Source organism: Garra rufa, chromosome 25 (assembly GCF_049309525.1).
Source record: "Garra rufa chromosome 25, GarRuf1.0, whole genome shotgun sequence".
In the NCBI taxonomy this organism is placed as follows: Eukaryota; Metazoa; Chordata; class Actinopteri; order Cypriniformes; family Cyprinidae; genus Garra; species Garra rufa.
In genome coordinates, this window is record NC_133385.1 from 19,707,149 (window position 1) to 19,727,351 (window position 20,203).

Consider the following 20,203-nt stretch of genomic DNA (forward strand, 5'->3'; position numbering starts at 1 on the left):
TTGGTAAACTCTTTGAAAGCGACAGTTTGCTAGTTAATGTTTGATTCATGAGGTTAGACGTCAGGAGCGTAAGCCGAGTTATTAACCTATGGATTCTTTGCGTGCCATCTGAAGGTAAGGCAGCAACCTCTCACCTAATTCAGTCTTGTTCTCATGTGTAAGAATGTTAGCGTTTGATCCAAAAGCAATGCGTTTAAATTCAATGTGACTGATTGCCCCTAACTTTGAGTTTTATGCCATTTTTTCACTCGTAGCTTTGAATAGCAGGAAAGACTGATGGATTCTTGCAGTTTGAGTGTGGCATTAGTTAGTCATTTTTCGGAGATTAGCACACCTACGCTGCTGCAATGTAAATACTACGAATACAACGGCTCTATTTGCACATGGTTTTGGGCCTGTTGTACAGACTGTTTAATCATGTGACTGAGGAAGCGTTTCACGATCAATTCACAGGCCGGTTATTCTTTTATATTGGTTTTCAAACAAAAGCAAATTTGTTTTAAATGTAACCTGCTTTCCATGGTTTCCCCACTTTTGGCCTACAGTAGTTATTTTGAACAGTCTTCAAGGGGTGATAAAAAGCCGACCGACACTCCTTACCCTTGTTCTGACCCTATCGTTGCAACATAGAATGGTGAACAACGTAGATCTTGTTACAAAACCAAATAACTGAGCCAAAAAGATAGTGTCAGGCTTTTGGGCATATTACTCCAAACAAAAAAGAAAGCTTTATCATTTGGACGAGATTTAATGCGTAAAAATAATCCATGTGGATTAGCTAAACCTAAATAACCTGTGTTTTTGGATATGCAGTTATTTAAAGGGATAGTTCACCCCAAAATTAAAAGTCTCTCATTAATTACTCATCCTAGTAAAGACCTTTGTTTATCTTCAGAACACAAGTTAAGATCATTTTGATTAAATCCAAGAGCTTTCTGACCCTGCATAGACAGCAACACAACTGATCTGTTTAAGACATTGTTAAAATAGTCCATGTGACATCAGTGGTTATTATTCAATAATTTCTTCTCTTCTGCATCAGTCTTTGATGAGCACCATGCAGTGATAATTTTGAAAGTAAATTTTAATTTAGTCTTTTGACTAAAATGCCATTTAGTTTTAGTCATGTTTTAGTTTTAGTCTAGTTTTAATTTCAGTTTCAACTAAATATCATAAGATTTTAGTCAACTAAACCTACAGTAGATTTAGTCGGCTAACATCTGATAGGTTTAGTTGCAGTGTAATGCATTTCTCTAAAATTAAGATTTTATTATGATAGACCTGGATTTAACAGCTGTGACATGCAACATGCCTTTACATTGAAATGAAATAAAACCACTTCTTATAAAGAAACAAGAACATGGTCTTATTTTCAATGAAATACCACTGGTTATATAGGCTAATTATGCAATCTTTATAACAACTTGTTAACTACATTCTCCATTCTTTCAAGCAGACATATTTATTTATATAAATAAATTTGGATTAATCTGTATTAGGGCTACTAAAGTGATTCAGTCAAGAGCAGTAAGTGATTTTCTGTCTTTCTTTTGTTGCTTAATTAGGATCAATGACTCGGACAAACCCGAATGCACATATGCAATGTACTAATACGCGTCCGATATACTCTCAACTGTTTGCGTTCACCCAAGACGTAACCAAGTGTGTTTACATGAATACTTGTCAAAACTGACAATTCAACATCCTTTTGTGTGCATTTCTCTGTTTATGAGTCATGCAAGAGTACTCGTGCGCTGTGTGAGAGGCGCTGCTTCGGTGTGTGTGCTTGTAAACCGGGCCGAATTGAGTTCTCTTTTGCATTGTCAAATTTTATCTATATTATCATTTTGTCTATATGCTCTTCACTTATTTCCAGATATTGACATTTTTTAATGTTTTATGAGACGGGCAGCAAAAGTATGCTTGCTTATGTCCCGTTTATGTTATAGTTTTTCTCATTCAAAACAAGTTTTTGTGTCATTATCGTCTCGTTTTCGTCTGTGAAAAAATGTTGATAAATTATTCAACTACCAAATCAACACTGGTTAGAATATCTCTCAACATCTGAACTACTTGCAAAAGCTGATTAATCAAAGTCTACTGATTAATCAGTAAAATAAACAACGACTAGTTGATTAATAGTTCTAATAATTGTTAGATTAATCGATTATCAAAATAATCGTTTGTTGCAGCCCTACACATGGAATATTTTAAAGACCTCCTTAGTAAATTCCTGGGCCTTGAATGTGTCAAATTGCATCTATGCAGGGTCAAAAAGCTAATGGATTTCATCAAAAATATCTTAATTTGAGTTTTGAAGATAAACAATTCCATGAAGGCAAGTTCATGACAGAACTTTCATTTTTTGGGTAAAGTATCCCTTTCATGTATTTGACTTTAGAGTTCTAAAGCATCAAGGACATCTGGTAACAGTACTCTCTTGCCATTTGTTTTATGGTAGTGTTGATTTATTACACTACTAAAATTTTAAAATGTTTTCCCATGTTCACTTTCATTGTGTGGAGAAATTTTTACAATATGGAATGAATAACTTTTGTACTCTTTGTATAAAAAAAAAACATTTTTTAGTATCAACTAAGCTTGGTATTTAACTTTTTTCACCACAAAAAGTATCAGTAAACGATTCGACTAATCACTTTTGTTATTTTTTTGTTGTTGTTCTTCAATAGGCGAGGCAAAATTTCGCCCAGAGGCAAACCGTCGCTTTCTCACATATGTGAAAGAGGAGCCGGACGATGCTAACGGCTATTTCAACTTAGGCATGCTGGCAATGGACGCTAACGAGAACGAAGAGGCCGAGCGCTGGATGCGGGAGGCCATTCGCCTGCAACCCGGCTTCCGCAGCGCATTGTTTAACTTGGCCCTACTCTACTCTCAGTCACAACGTGAACTGGATGCACTCCCGGTGCTTGATGAGCTGCTGCGGTACCACCCGGAGCATGTCAAAGGCCTGATCCTCAAGGGAGACATCCTAATGAACCACCGCAAGGACACACGTGGCGCCAAGGCCTGTTTTGAACGCATCTTGAACATGGACCCCAGCAACGTGCAAGCCAAACATAACCTCTGCGTTGTGTACTTCGAAGAACGGGAGCTCCAGCGTGCCGAGCGCTGTCTGGTTGAGAGTCTTGCCATGGCCCCACACGAAGAGTACATCCGACGGCACCTCGCCATCGTACGCAACAAAATGGCCGCCATGAGCGCCGCAGGCCAACCGATTGCACCAGCAGAAGGTGGTAGTGCGTCAGACAAACAGCAAGAGCAACAACAACAGGACAAAAAGGAGGAGGAGGAAGGGTGGGGAGTTGCCTCAGAAGCAGGGGAGGGGGCCAGGAAAGAGAAGAATTTGAGGAAATCCTCCCCCACAGAAGGCGTCAGCGGCCAGGGCCACGGCCAATCAAAGAAGCTGGATGCGGGCCAGCCTGACAAGCGGACTAAGAGCAAATCCACAAAAGAGATTAAAGATATAGAAAAGAAAAGGGCGGCTGCCTTGAAGAGACTGGAGGAGATTGAACGCATATTAAGCAGCGATTAACCTTGTTTATCAACCACACCACACTATTTTTATATATAACTATTTAAAGCGCAAGAACGAGACTCTCCTCTTCTTTTTTTTTTTTTTTTTTTCTTCTTTTTTTTTTTTTTGAGCCCTTGTTTATGCATGTTCCGTGGCACTTTTGTTTGATTGTTTTGTGTCTTTTATATATTGTGTGGTATACCTCCTTTTCCCACAGCTTTAATTATGTAAAGCTGTTTGGCTGAAAGCGAAAGCGAGGTGTGCGCTCACAACATGCGCTGAGAAAGCACAAAATTAGGTACTTTTTTAAAAGAATCCCTGCAAAAAAAAAAAAAATCATTTTACCATATCGTTTATTTATGATTGTTTATATTTGAGTCACTGGATTAGTTTTTGTCACCTTTTTGTGTATTACCTTATCACTGGCAAGTATTAATTATAATCACTAAAATGATATTGGTTTATCAGCCTGCTCATTTTATAACAGGGCCTCTGGGTGGTCCGTCACATAACTGTTGCAGGACCCTCCCGCTCTTTGCATGACATCACCGCATTTCCTCCAATTCTATGCTGCTGTTCGTTCATGTGTCATTATTGCTGTTGTTTTGTTTTAATTTTGACGCCAAATGGTGTCAGTGTTTAATTATATCCTCTGACATAATCTCATTTTGAATTAGGGTCACCTCCCTTCTCCAGCCCTCTTTTTGCAGGCTTCTGGGATTTTTCTGTATGGCTTGCATACTGTTTGGGCTCTCGCTGATTTAACAGATTGGTCATGCAGACTTTTTCCTTTTCTTTTTAAGGTTTCAGCGGCTTTTCGCTCTGTTTCTCGTTTTCCCCACAAAGATCTTACCATAACATTAGAAGGCTAAAAGCGGAAAACCTTTTGAAATCTAAATGAGTAAGTCACCCAAAATTTAACATCTGTCATCATTTACTAACCCTCATGTCATTCAAAACCTGTATGACTTAATTTTGTGAAACATAAGACATTTTTTATTCCAACGTACGATTATAAATGACGCAAAAGTGAAAGTGATATGTCTTCTGTGCTACATAGCTTTGCATTTATAGGAATAGTTCACTTCCAGAACAAAAATGTACAGATAATTTACTCGCCCCCTTGTCATCCAAGATGTTCATGTCTTTCTTTCTTTAGTCGTAAAGAAAAAATTTTTTGAGGAAAATTTCTCTCCATATAGTTGACTTTAATGGTGCCCCAAGTTTGAACTTCTAAAATGCAGTTTAAATGCGGCCTTAAAGGGCTCTAAACGATCCCAGCCAAGGAAGAAGGTTCTTATCTAGCGAAAAGCTTGGTTATTTTCTTTGAAAAATTGACAATTTATATAATTTTAATCTTAAATGCTCGTTTTGTCTAGCTCTGCGTGCACTTTGTGTGTTCCGGTTCAATACAGTTAGGGTATGTCAAAAAACTCCTTTTTTCTCCAACATCAAAATTGTCCTAAATCGCTGCAGAAGTACCAACCCAGTGTTTGGGTTGAACATGCAAAGAAGATCAATTGCCCTTTACAAAAAAAATGGTAAAACAGCGATGCCAGACGATTTTGAAGTTGGAGGAGAAAATGAGATGAGTTTTTCAACATACCTTAACTGTTTTGAACCGGAATACACAGAGTTCACGCAGAGCTAGACAAGATGAATGTTTGAAGTAAAAAAATAAAAATAAAAATAAAAAATAACCAATCGTTTCGCTAGACAAGACCCTTCTTCCTCAGCTAGGATCATTTAGCACCCTTTGAAGCTGCATTTAAACTGAATTTTGGAAGTTCAAACTCACAGGCACCATAGAAGTTCACTATATAGAGAAAATTCCTTAAATGTTTTTCTCAAAAAACTATTTCTTTACAACTGAAAAAAGAAAGACATGAACATCTTGGTGACAAGTATCTGTAAATTTTTGTTCTGGAAGTGAACTACTCCTTTAAGCTCAAAGTGCTTTTTTCAATAAGCTAATTCTCTAAATGATTCATTTTTGAATCTATATGATTCACCGATTCAGCAATCCACTTGCAGCAGATTTTTCATCAATGATTTTAATTTAGCCGTTTCTCTGCATGCAAAGTTACCATATGACTTCAAAAGAGAAATATGGCGCATATGGACTTTGAAACTACAGTTTTGCTTTTTTCTCAACTCTACATTCCTCGCAATTGCTTTGACAGGAATGAACAGTACAGTTCTTTGAAATGTCTTTTATATGTGTTTGGAACGACATGGGTATGAGTAAATGATGACAAATGTCACTGTTGGGTGAAATGGCCATTTAATATGGTGAACATCACAGCATAGACTATAAGTTTTTGTGGGTTCTTTTAGCTTTTGTATTTGGAAAGAATCAATCATTCATTTCTACGCCATTGTGTTACTTCAGTATTTTAATGTGCTGCAGATGAACTTCAAATATTCATGTCGCACTTACAGTCAAGTTGGGCATATTGTTTCCTGTGAAGTTGAAACAACCATGTGCTCTCGCTGGAATGCTGTCGCCGTTTTTACTGTTTACTTTGAAGGCAGGCCCTGAAATGTCTTCTATCTCTTTTGACCTTTCTGAAGATCTTAACAGGGAAAAAGGCTACCTGAGAGGCCACCAATCTCAATGCTTGTGGGAGTGCATTTCCATATATTCAACAACACTAGCATACTAACACTAATGTGGGGCACATATGAGGTGTTATTTTGTTGCTTTGAAATAATAAAGCCACTTTAAGTAGCAAAACTGTTGCCTTTATCTGATTAAGTAGAAGATGTTGAACCTGAATCACTACACCTGTTTGCTCTTTCGTTTGGCAGCCTCTGCACATCTGAATCTTTTTTTTTTTTTATTGTCAGTTTGATCGTTTATAAGGACAGGTTTACATGGCTGTATCATATTAATCCTCAAATATATAGTGTTGGGAGTTCACCTCTTTCTAAGAGATCCATTTCCTACTAAATCATCTCTCTCAGCTCTCATTCAGCTCTGTGTCATATTCAAGTTTCCCTCAGCTCAGCTTACATCTTAATGTTTTAGGACTCTTTCCTCTCACATTTACTCATGCTGTGCTTTCACCCCAAATCCAGTGTTGATTTATAGCATTTACCTTTTTGTTTGGACTAATGTTGACTTGTGAGTGGTGACGGGACCTACGGTTTTCTAATAAAAAACGACTTTTGTCACTGATGTCTTTTTTTTCATGTATTCTGACAATTGCAAGCAGCACAGACTATGATCATTTTTCAATCTGCAAGATCCACACGGTCCAAGATTACTCACTCACGCCTTTGACTCGCGTGCAGCCCAAAGGCTGTAACTGTCATTCTCCTTGTTGTGAAGGCCTCAGGTTTCAGCTTTGAGCTTGTGTTGCAATAGCGCTCGCTGTAATGTGATATGTGCGTAATGAAGCGCGCTGCAAACAAGTGGCACTTTGTTGTATTTGTTGAACAATTTGGTATGATATCGATCTTGGTAATTAACAAATCTTTGTGTGACCCGTTAACCCAAGCTGCTGGATTTATTTGTGGAAATAAGCTTACGCTATGAGTGGAAGGGCCCATAACTAGGATTTATTGAAAAACAGTGTGATTTGTCGCAACGTAATTATACGCAGTTATCTGGCAGGCCGAGGAGACTAAACCACAGGAACTTGAGCTTTCAATCGTCTGCAGAGCTTCCAGTTCAAGAAACAAGATTGTCATCACATTGACATTTGATCACACAAGATGTTTAACATGATTATGCTTTTAGTCCATGTGAGAGCACGATTTATGTTATTGGATTAAGGGCTCAATGACTCTTTTGTAGTGGTAATGCCCGATTATGTTTTAAATGGCCATGTCTGTGGTTTGGGAATTCATGAACTTGTCCATGCCCTATAAAGAAGAAATTGAAATTATCTGTTTGAGATGATATACCATAAAAAAACAGTCTTTGACGAGTGTTGTTCAAGCTTTTGTGCTCTTATGAAACCTGCACAGTGCTTACTGTAATTAACATAATTTCTTTTTAGCTCATTATTGCCTGCGGCGCTGACCTAATTTGGTGTACTCCTTTTTTTCATCTACAACTCTCTCTAAATACTTATATGATCTTATGTATATAACAAATAAAAACAATAGTAACACTTAGATTAGGGAACACATTAACTATTAACTACGATTTTTCCTTCAATAAACTCATAATAATCTGCTTATTGATAGGTAGTTGTTGTAATAGTTATGTTTAGGTATGCAGTATGTTTAAAGGATCTAGAATGTGGTCATTGCAGAATAACGCACTATAGGATTCAGCTGCGGGATCGGAGTGCCACCAGTGCAGAGCTTGCTCAGGAATGGCAGCAGGCAGGTGTGAGCGCATCTGCACGCACAGTGAGGCCAAGACTTTTGGAAGATGGCCTGGTGTCAAGAAGGGCAGCAAAGAAGCCACTTCTCTCCAAAAAAAAACATCAGGGACAGATTGATCTTCTGCAAAAATATGGCGAATGGACTGCTGAGGACTGGGGCAAAGTCATATTCTCCGATGAAGCCTCTTTCCGATTGTTTGGGGCATCTGGAAAAAGGCTTGTCCGGAGAAGAAAAGGTGAGCGCTAGCATCAGTCCTGTGTCATGCCAACAGTAAAGCATCCTGAGACCATTCATGTGTGGGGTTGCTTCTCATCCAAGGGAGTGGGCTCACTCACAATTTTGCCCAAAAACACAGCCATGAATAAAGAATGGTACCAAAACACCCTCCAACAGCAACTTCTTCCAACAATCCAACAACAGTTTGGTGAAGAACAATGCATTTTCCAGCACGATGGAGCACCGTGCCATAAGGCAACAGTGATAACTAAGTGGCTCGGGGACCAAAACGTTGACATTTTGGGTCCATGGCCTGGAAACTCCCCAGATCTTAAAACAATCAAAAAATGGTCAATCCTCAAGAGGTGGGTGGACAAACAAAAACCCACTAATTCTGACAAACTCCAAGAAGTGATTATGAAAGAATGGGTTGCTGTCAGTCAGGATTTGGCCCAGAAGTTGATTGAGAGCATGCCCAGTCGAATTGCAGAGGTCCTGAAAAAGAAGGGCCAACACTGCAAATACTGACTCTTTGCATAAATGTCATGTAATTGTCGATAAAAGCCTTTGAAACGTATGAAGTGCTTGTAATTATATTTCAGTACATCACAGAAACAACTGAAACAAAGATCTAAAAGCAGTTGAGCAGCAAACTTTGTGAAAACTAATATTTGTGTCATTCTCAAAACTTTTGGCCACGACTGTAGACGATGTACAGAAGGCATCATTACTCATCTTTTATTTACATTTGAACAAAAAGTGGCATGTCCAAAATTATTCATACCCTTCTCAATAATCAATAGAAAAGCCTTCATTGGCTATTACAGCAATCAAACGATTCCTATAATTGCTGACCAGCTTTTTGCCCATTCATCTTTAGCAATGAGCTCCAACTCTTTCAGGTTGGAGGGTCTCCTTGCCATCACCCTGATCTTTAGCTCCCTCCACAGATTCTCAGTTGGATTTAATTCAAGACACCAGCTGGGCCACTGCAAAACGTTAATGTTTTGTCTGCTAACCATTTCTTCACCACTTTTGCTGTGTATTTTGGGTCGTGCTGAAATGTCCACTAGTGCCCAAGGCCAAGTTTCTCTGCAGACTGCCTGATGTTGTTGTTGAGAAGTTTGATGTATTGCTCCTTTTTCATGGTGCTGTTTACTGTGATTAGGTTCCCTGCTCCACTGGCTGAAAAACACCCCGAAAACATTAGGTTCCCACCACCATGTTTGACAGTGGCGATCGTGTTCTTAGGGTTGAAGACTTCTCCTTTTTTACACCAAATGAAGGCTACATCATTGTGGCCAAACAATTTAATTTTCATTTCATCTGACCATAAACAGAAGACCAGAAGTCGTCGTCTTTGTCCAGATAAGCATTTGCAAAAGCCAAGCGGGCTTTTGTGTGCATTATCTGGAGAAGTGGTGTTCTCCTTGGTCTGCGTCCATGCAACGCAGCGGTGTGCAGTGTCCGTTGGACTGTCTGCCTTGAGATGTTGCCACCAACAGAGCCCAGATTCATCAGGATGGCCTTGGTGGTGGTCCTTTTTTACCTCTCTCACTATCTTCCTGGCCAGCACAGGTGTCACTTTTGGCTTCCAAGCACGTCCACTGAGATTTTTCACAGTGCGGAACGTCTTTTATTTTTTAATACTACTTTGCACTGTAGCCACTGGAACTTCAAAACATTTAGATATGGTCTTATAACCCTTTCCTGATTTATGAGCAGCTACAATGCGCAGCTGCAGGTCCACAGTGAGCTCCTTTGTCTTAGCCATGACTGTCCACAAACCAACAGCAGAGAGCTTCTGTTTGTCACCTGTTGAGTTGATTAAAACAGCTGTTCACAATGAATCAGGGTAATTAGGATGCTTTAGAACAGCTTGGACTATCTGAAATGGTATAGAACTTTGGATTTTCCCATAGAATGTGACAATAATTTTGGACATGCCACTTTTTGTTGTAAATAAAAGCTGAAAAATATTTTTCTCCACAATGATGCCTCTTGTACATCATCTTATTATCTTTTGGGAGAAGCCTGTGTCGTTTCTGGTCAAAAAAACTTGATGGTTAAATAAAAGTAACCTTAAGTCAGAATTTGTGCTGTCAATCGATTACATTTTTTTTTAATCGCGATTCATCGCATGGTTGTCATTGTCACAGTCAGGCGGGTTGAGGAGTGGAGAAGAACCGGAGTAACTGAATAAATAAAGTTTATTAAATAAAACACTGCAAATGATAACAAATAAACAAAACCGGGAGCAGGAAATGAGCATATGACTAAACAAACGGAAGTAACATCAACATTGACCGACAAACGGGGTGTGCAAACACAGATTCTTAAATACACTGAAACGGGGGCATGGTCACAAACAAGATAACAGGATAACGAGGGGGAAATACAAATATGGGCAAGAACAAACCAATTGAACATGAACCAAAAGGGGGAGAAAAGGACTAAACCAAAATGACTATGAAACATAAGGGGAGAAAACACTGGGAGAACAGAACAGAACAAGACATAATCCTGACAGTCATGAGTTAACTCGTGATTAATTGCACATTTTTATCTGTTCTAAATGTACCTTAAATTAATACTTAAAAAAAAAAGTTTTAAGACTCTAATCAACATGGGCATGGGCAAATATGGATGCTTTAAGCAAATGTATGTTTATTATTAGTGAAACCATACTCGACATAGAGCATGAAGACTAGACATGTTTCAAAGGGCATAGATGTTTTTCAAATAACTTGTTCATGTCTATAAAACACATTTAAGAAAATATGAAATACCAGGTTTCCATTACTTCTCTTTCTTTGCACTGAGCAATTTACTTACACAAGCCTGTTTACATTATTTGCAGGACAGGGCAGCTCACTTCTTCTGAACATGCAAAATGTACATTTATTATTTATTATTACATTTACATTTGCCCACAAACTGTAATTTGATGCAGCCAAGTTCTCAACAAAATTGTATCCATTGTTATATTTTAGTGTTTCTGTTGTCAGACAACCAAAGTAGTATTAAATAATGACTGAGAAAAATCGGGAATTATGATCATGATTCAATCGCTGAAATGAATCATTTACTGGCATCTGGACATAAGTCACTATTCTCTGCATTATTATCACTATTTTTAAATTACTGTTTGAATGCTTTCACGATCCTTGGATTTTCCAGGAGTTTACCCGTTTAAAATTATGTGATTGCAAAAACCTGCTTCTTTTTTTGTTTAAGGTATTATTTTCGAGAGCCCGGTCTCATGAAAACGCATACTAGTAGCACGATTTTCTATTCGGCATGCTATTAATAAGATGGAATTAACTTTGGCGTGCATATAATACGCAGTTTTCGCGTGCATACTCGTAAGTGGCTCTATGCATCAACCCTAAACCACCAATCCTAACATAGACCGACTCTGCTCATTCATTCAATATGGCAGAAGTGCAGGTACACACGAAAAAATGCCAAAGCGCAAAAGGATAAAATACAGAAGTGGCTCACTTCAAGCACTGGAAGCAACATAATATCTGGTTTAACTGAAAGTGCTGCTCCTCTACCGCTCGCTGAACAAAACACTGGAATACCTTGCGGGAGTGTCAGGAAAACAGGAGAGTCTCCAAAACTATATTAGGTTTGTCTAATTATGTGTTTATGTATTGTTGCTAGACACTTTTCGCTAGGTTGGCAACATTGTGCATCCATTCTTTATCTATGGGCTGGGTAATGGGTCAGAAAATGCGCGCTGCATTAATCGTGCATGATAATAAAATTAGTGCCGTTAAAATTAATTTGCGACTTTTAAAAACGATGGCATGGCTGCCCACATTTGCTCTGCATTAGAGAAGGCTTGATACCATAATTTTGGCTTTGGTGCGATACAAGAATGTAATACCTCGGTATCCATACTAAATCAATACCATAGGTGACAAATAACCAGCCTCAAAAGATAAGTGAATTAAAAACAATTAAGTAATGTTAACATACTAAACATGTATTACTTCATTTAACATTTCTAACTAATTATTGACCTAGATTAATAAATGCTGTAATACTGTTAGGTCAGCTTACTTAATGAATTAACAAAGGTTGCTTTACTGTCAAGTGTCATTCTAACAGTCAAAGTTTTCAAAATCACATTATTATCTCTCTGATTCCGATTGTTTTCAGATATCAGTCTTGGCCAAAGAAAAAGCATTAAATATAAATTTCTCTTTCACTCTCTTGGCTGCTTCATATTAGCGATCAATTAAACATTGAGGAACAGTAAAAGTAATGAATATGTTATATGGCGCATATATTCAGCAAAATGCTCCTAGAGAGTTAATTTTGCCAAGTTAGTCACTTAATATGTTTTTTCTGAGGTAAATGTGAAGTTACATGAGAGATTGTTTACAAGCGGTTATATATTGACGTCTTTCTGTGGTTAAAATGCTGATTGAGCACAAAGCTTATTGCAACTTATTGGATGGGAGGCGAGCTACAATGTTTCATTCATCAACTGGAAACAGGTTAAACTAATCGATTCTTGGAATTTAAGGTGTGTGTATATATGTGCAATTAGTTTTATATTTTTCCTTTTTTATATATAAATATATTAGTATAGATACTGTAAATATACTTTAGCATGCAGTAAAGACTTGCAGTGAAGCAGATTTACTGTGAATGGCTGGATCATGTCACTGTCAATGGAAGATTAGTTGCCTTTACAAATTAATCTTGCCTAGGATGAAAAAGTGAAAGGCATTGTGTGAACTTGGTTTGCGAGCTTGTCACCTACATACCCCTGGGGCACCAATGTCCTCAAAGTTAGGAGTGATCCTGTGCTTACGACACCAGTCTGACTGCATAGCCTATTCAGTCGCAACTTGCTTTTATGTATTACTTTTTCTAATGTGTTTCTTGCAACTTGGTCATCTCGTTCGGTTTCTTGGTTTCTCACAAACGTCAGTTAGACAATACGAGCATATGAATCAGAGCTAGATTAAATACTTCACACATGCGTCAACTCCATCGCAAATGAGTCACAGCCTTTGTATTCGGAATAATTAGATATAGTTAAGCAGCGTTCCTCTTTTTCAAATAGGAAGTATACCAGTAAACACGTGTTTATCAGGCCCCCCAGGCACATTGTGTAGTATTCAGAGTCACTGATTGAATATTTAAGGAAAAGATTTAGTTTAACAGATGTATTATTAGATCACAGACAAAAGTGGTTTAACCACAACAAAAAGTGAATGACAAAACTAATCAAATAAGTGAAAAACAACACATGAAAGCGGAATACATCTTGAAAGTGAGGTTAAATTTTGTAAAAGCGACTCTTGCTCATCTCTGTGGAATGAGTGTACGTGATTCAAGACATGACGAATGAAAATCGTTATCTACAGGGGTTTCCATATGTGTTTTTGATGAGAACAAATGTGTCTGGGTCTGATCTGTCAGACCTTGTAATATTTCATTTCTGCTAGTGTTTAAATGACTTTATTTTGCATAACAGAGAATTGTTTTATGAGAGGATGTTTTCAGAGGGCTTTACATGGAAATACAAGACATTTGTTGACTTAGAATACATCTTTGAACAGAGGAAGTCTGTATTCATCTGCCAACAAGTTGTAAACCACCACGTTTCTTATGCCACATGCAATGTGACATTTGGGAACCATGGGAATGAGACACGTAATCAGTTCTTGAATATGTTATCCAATTCCCTTAGCAAATAATGTAATTTCTTTAAAATTACAAGAGACTTTATTACCAACAGCAGAAGTTTCTGCTTGTTTTTAAGTTTTGGATCAAATTTTGATCACCTTCAAGCCAGTAAAATCAAAACAGGAGTTTTGTAACACTAAATTGGGTGTAAGCTTGCGTGTAAGCTCTCACTAACTTGGCAGCATTACTTATTTCATTTTTCCCCCCCGCAAAATTATGCATCTTGTCTTTACTCGTCATTCTGCCTTACCACCTCTGTACCAACAATAATAAATGAATGGCACAGTTGGTAAAAACACATTTATTGCCTTGGACAGAAGTCCCACTATTGTCTCCAAATGAATGCATGTTTTAAAAATGTGTTAATTATCATTCCTAATTCCTAAATATATTAAAATGACACATTTGCACTACATTCTTTTCAGTTCCGTGGGAACCTTTAGATCTGTTTTTAATCATGAAGCTTAGGTCATGTGGTTTTTATCTGTAGACACCCGATAATGAACATTCTGTTATTTTTTAACTCACCCTCATTTTACTTTTACTTATAAAAACAACAGATATCCTCTCATAGTTTGTTTTGCTTTTATGTGAGGTTTGTGATTCAAGTCATTTGATTAATGCATGAACAATATTTTGTAGCCTTTAGGCGAATTGTATATAATTCATTGTACAGTCGTGGCCAAAAGTTTTGAGAATGACACAAATATTAGTTTTCACAAAGTTTGCTGATCAACTGCTTTTAGATCTTTGTTTCAGTTGTTTCTGTGATGTACTGAAATATAATTAAGCACTTCATACGTTTCAAAGGCTTTTATCGACAATTACATGACATTTATGCAAAGAGTCAGTATTTGCAGTGTTGGCCCTTCTTTTTCAGGACCTCTGCAATTTGACTGGGCATGCTCTCAATCAACTTCTGGGCCAAATCCTGACTGATAGCAACCCATTCTTTCATAATCACTTCTTGGAGTTTGTCAGAATTAGTGGGTTTTTGTTTGTCCACCCGCCTCTTGAGGATTGACCACAAGTTTTAAGATCTGGGAAGTTTCCAGGCCATGGACCCAAAATGTCAACGTTTTGGTCCCCGAGCCACTTAGTTATCACTTTTGCCTTATGGTACAGTGCTCCATCGTGCTGGAAAATGCATTGTTCTTCACCAAACTGTTGTTGGATTGTTGGAAGAAGTTGCTGTTGGAGGGTGTTTTGGTACCATTCTTTATTCATGGCTGTGTTTTTGGGCAAAATTGTGAGTGAGCCCACTCCCTTGGATGAGAAGCAACCCCACACATGAATGGTCTCAGGATGCTTTACTGTTGGCATGACACAGGACTGATGGTAGCGCTCACCTTTTCTTCTCCGGACAAACCTTTTTCCAGATGCCCCAAACAATCGGAAAGAGGCTTCATCGGAGAATATGACTTTGCCCCAGTCCTCAGCAGTCCATTCGCCATATTTTTTTGCAGAAGATCAATCTGTCCCTGATGGTTTTTTTTGGAGAGAAGTGGCTTCTTTGCTGCCCTTCTTGACACCAGGCCATCTTCCAAAAGTCTTGGCCTCACTGTGCGTTCAGATGCGCTCACACCTGCCTGCTGCCATTCCTGAGCAAGCTCTGCACTGGTGGCACTCCGATCCCGCAGCTGAATCCTCTTTAGGAGACGATCCTGGCGCTTGCTGGACTTTCTTGGACGCCCTGAAGCCTTCTTAACAATGCAGTGGAAAGTTTTTTTCGGGATTAAGTTAATTTTCATGGCAAAGAAGGACTATGTAATTCATCTGATCACTCTTCATAACATTCTGGAGTATATGCAAATTGCTATTATAAAAACTTAAGCAGCAACTTTTCCAATTTCCAATATTTATGTAATTCTCAAAACTTTTGGCCACGACTGTATATGTACTTGGTGCAGAACTGATGGGATTTTAGTAAGGGTGTTTACCCAAAGTTTTACTTTACTTTGTCAACATAAAATCGCCCTTATTTTTTACATATCCATTTAAATGTCAGCTTCCATTGGTTCATCACTTTATATGGGCCATTGTACAGAATTGGTGCAAAGAATGTGTCAGAAACATCTTGGGGAAAAAAAGATCCTCTCCTATTTTTTTTTCTATTTTATTAAAAGTTTTTACAGGTAAATCAATAATTATAATTTGAACAATATTTCAAGTGTAATTTATGAGATTTGTTGTATTTTGAATACAATTTTTCTTTGTAAAAGGCAAAAAGTTGATCATACGGATTTCAAACTTAAGGATTCAATAGTTTGAATATATATTAAACCAAACATCTTAGTTGATAATTCAGTATACAGAGACGCATAGGCTTGGAGCTAGAGCGCAGCTGATGGTTGCTTAGAAACGGCAGACGCTTCCGGAGCGCAAGCGCCCTTGCGCTTTGTTGATAAGGAAGAAAGCGGCGCGCCTAGCGTTTTCCACGCGTTTTTAGGCGCGACATGTGAACGGCCCCTTACGGTAGTGACAATTTTATGGGATAACACCCAAAAAAAAACAAAGATGTCACCGAAACGTCACCAATGTTTTAGTCGTGACTGTTTCATAGTGACAATTTTAAATACTTTTGAACCTAGTTCAAATATGGTAATCAGCACATGGTTAGCTAGCACAGTTCTGAACAATTGTGCACATATAAAAAACGAAATGTTATGGAATAACTCAAAAAAAGTGTTTAATTACAGAAAAAAAAGGTGTTTGGTAGTGACGTTCTTTAAAGTTACACACAGATTTTCAGACTTTTGAACACATTTTTACCTCAAAATGATTAGGCCTATCTACTTAGCATGTAGCTATGGGAGAGAGTGCTAACATTCTAATATTGAATATAATTTTTGCACATCAGGGAGTCACTATCAATATGTAGAGTATTTAAATTGCTTTGGATGCAGCTCATGTTGGATGTGGGGTTGATTTTCTCCCATAGGTTAAAGGTTTGAAATATTGCATAAATTACATTTGATTTGCATTCTACTTATAATAAAACTGTGGTAGGTTTGTGAAGTATGGCCACTGTGGTAGGAAGCCTTTTAGCTGTGTTTATGATCAACCTGCACAACAGTGACTGTAAAATATATAGTTTATGTATGGAAATGACATATTTTGAGTTTTTTTTTTGGTTTTTTTTAAAGGGGATATGGTCACCCATATATAATTAAATATAAATATATATTTAAAAACAACAATGGAATAAAATGCAAAAATGATTTTAATATAATTTCCATAAGTTCAAATTTAGGAGTTAGGGTGCGGAACAGCCACCTCCCAGTTGAAAGTACCTACTAAATGATGATGTATATTAAGCTTACTGATATTTTAAATATTATTTTGGGTTTCAATAGATAATAAAAGGTTCTTAGTGAACATCTAAGATTTGAATACTTAAATGCTTTTTAAATGTGTTTTTTGGTTGTGGGACAGCAGTTTGCACCAATTCTGTGGAATGGCCCATATATTTTTCTTTTTCTTTTTTTGAATAAATGGCAAATTTCTATTTAGGAAGGACTCATTAATTTGATCCATGTTGTTCAGTGTTGCATAACAGGAGTAAAGAGACGTCTTTCAAAATCATAAAAAAGAATTGGACTGACCCCAAGCTTTTTAACTGTGCTGTAAGCTACAGAAAACATGGAACACTTCCTTTACGACACTGAAAAACAACTGACAAATGATAACTTAAAGGCTTAATCGTGAAGCCATTGTCTTGCTAAAGTTAGCGTCCCTTGCAGAGGAGCCGCGATGGCGATTTCCTGCATTTGATCTGGAAGTGGCTATTTTAAGACCGAGTGGTCACTGCTCCTCTCGTATAAACAGAGATGCAGAGTTCTCAGCCAGAACAATTGTGGGAATTCCCAAGGTATATGCAGACAGTCTTGGCTCACAGTGTTCTCCTGCTGGGCTTAACTTCTCAGCTGTACAACAGCTGGACATGAGCAATTGGCAACAGGAAGCTGCTCGGCGGCTACTGAAGCAGAGGCGCTGAAGTGTTGAAGTTGACCCTGACCACAGATTAAGCGTTTAAGCCTTGAGTGCTCACAGTCCATCAACTCTCACTTGCTTACATATGGAGTTGCGATTAATCACAGGTCAGTACCTCTCTCTTTTTCCACTTTAAGATAACTCGGTACTCCCAGGCTTCCAGGGAAATCCTGCCATGTGATGGATCTAGATTGTGTAATCTTAAAGATATATCAGTCTGGATCAGCTGCCTCGGAACATTCAGATAGATTATGAACAATAAACGAGACAAAGCAGCCCAGTTTTATCACGTTTTAAGACTTCACTGTGAATAAACAAAACTTAAAGAAGTTGAGTGCTGACATAACAGATACGCAAACATACTGGTCGTCATCAAACACATTTCCCTGAGTACTTCCTCTGTCTGCCACTGGTCAGTCAAACAGATGACCCCACCCCAAACTCACACCATTGGTTAAGCCAACTGTTGTCAGGCAGATCTGGACACTCAAACTTTAATGTTCTAATAGCACCTAAGACACGTCTTTTGGGGGAATCGGCCTAAAAAAGACACTTCAGCTTGAAAGATAGTTGCTGTCGAACCTTTGGTGCTCCATGCCCTATTTTGCTATGTAAGCCTCTCTTTTGTCTAAACAGAAAGTCAAAATCCCATGTGACCCAACTTAAGCGATTTCACAGATTGGTATTTGCTATATATAGCGTGTTAACTGATGTTTTTTATTTTTTTATAAATCCCTGGAATGTCATGAGTTTGTGATGAATCTGAGATACAAATAGCAGAGAAATGTTATGCATATTTAAAGAAATATTCCGGGTTAACTTCAATTCTGTGGAGGGCATTTATGACATGCTGCCAGTTATTTTTTAAGCTCTTATATAAGTTTTCAAAAGTTCAACAATGTCCTCCTGTCCCATCATATCCTTAAAATGCTGATGGATTATTAATAGGGTCATGAACTGCCTTTTTTAAATTCATTTGTACTGTTCTCTGAGGTCCTCTTATAATGTTATCAAGATTTTTAGTTTAAAAAACAATAACTTAGAAGCAATAGGATATTTTCTGTCCTCTTTTGACAACCCTCATCAGAACGCTCTATCTGAATACGCGTGGCGGATTGTAGACTGTATGTTTGACAGCCTACATCCTTCATAGATGCATAAATGCTCAGTACATATCAAATGATCTGTAATAACAGACAAAGTATAATAGACAAATAGTCACCATGTAATAAAAACAGCGACATTACTGTCGGATCCAATACAGTGAGAAAAAAATTATATTGTACGTTATACGTTATTGTGATTTTGTACATTTGCCCACTGACAAAGAAATGATCAGTCTATAATTTTAATGGTGGGTATACTTGAACAGTGAGAGACAGAATAACAACAAAAAAATCCAGAAAAACACATTTCAAAAAAAGTTATACATTGATTTGCATTTTAATGAGTAAAATAAGTATTTGAAAAAACACGATTTAGCAAAATTCTTGTTTTGTAATCACAGAGGTGATTTGTTTCTTGTAGTTGGCCACCAGGTTTGCACACATCTCAGGAGGGATTTTGTCCTACTCCTCTTTGCAGATTCTCTCTTAGTCATTATGGTTTCGAGGCTGACGTTTGGCAACTCGAACCTTCGGCTCCCTCCACAGATTTTCTGTGAGATTAAAGGTTGTATCAGCGATTTCAAGCCTGAAACATAAAGTGTCAAATTCAGCTGACCTTTCTTCATGATCTGCTCGCTGCCTGCCCCATAAATTGGCTGTAAAAAAACGCGTCTCTGTGGTCAGCCTTAGGTCCGAGATATGCCAAAAAAACAATCTGTGCTTATTAAATAAGAGTTATTAAATAAAAGACAGTACTTGTTTCAACACAGCAGAAAAGTAAATCACATGTCATTTAACAAAATATTTCTTTCTCTCTAGCTTATTAGAATGAATTTTTGAAGGATCATGTGACACTGAATACTGGAGCAATGATGCTAAAAAATTCTGCTTGGATCACAGAAATAAATTAGATTTTTAATGTATATTAAAATAGAATGTTATTTTACATCGTAATAATACAGTATTTCACAATAATTATCATTTTCTGTATTTTTGCTCAAATAAACAGCCTTGATGAGCATACGAAAATGAACTGTGGAGTAATCTCAAGTAATCTTCAAGCTCCTTGTACATTTCTGTCATTACCCAAAGTTTGTTACCATAGGTTCAGAGGACGGATGGTCCAGCGATTTACCGGTGAAGATAATATGGACTATCGTCTCTATTGTGGTTACATGCTCAAAAACTCGCCAAGGCACCTTCAAAAATATAGTGGAAAATAAAAAGCCTTTATTCTCTATTGAACCAAGTTATTTTTGCCGCTTTATAGGCCTTGAACGGTTAAATACCCATACTT

General features: G+C 37.6%; 1 protein-coding gene across 1 annotated transcript in view; it reads left to right on the forward strand.

Annotated features, from left to right (window-relative positions):
- Positions 1-6,719, forward strand: part of tmtc3 (transmembrane O-mannosyltransferase targeting cadherins 3) — a 47,418-nt gene extending 40,699 nt beyond the window's left edge. The window contains exon 14 of the mRNA XM_073831897.1: positions 2,691-6,719. Coding sequence (XP_073687998.1) covers positions 2,691-3,556 — 866 coding nt within the window. The 3' untranslated portion in view covers positions 3,557-6,719. The remainder of the gene's footprint in view (positions 1-2,690) is intronic.
- Positions 6,720-20,203: the final 13,484 nt, after the last annotated feature.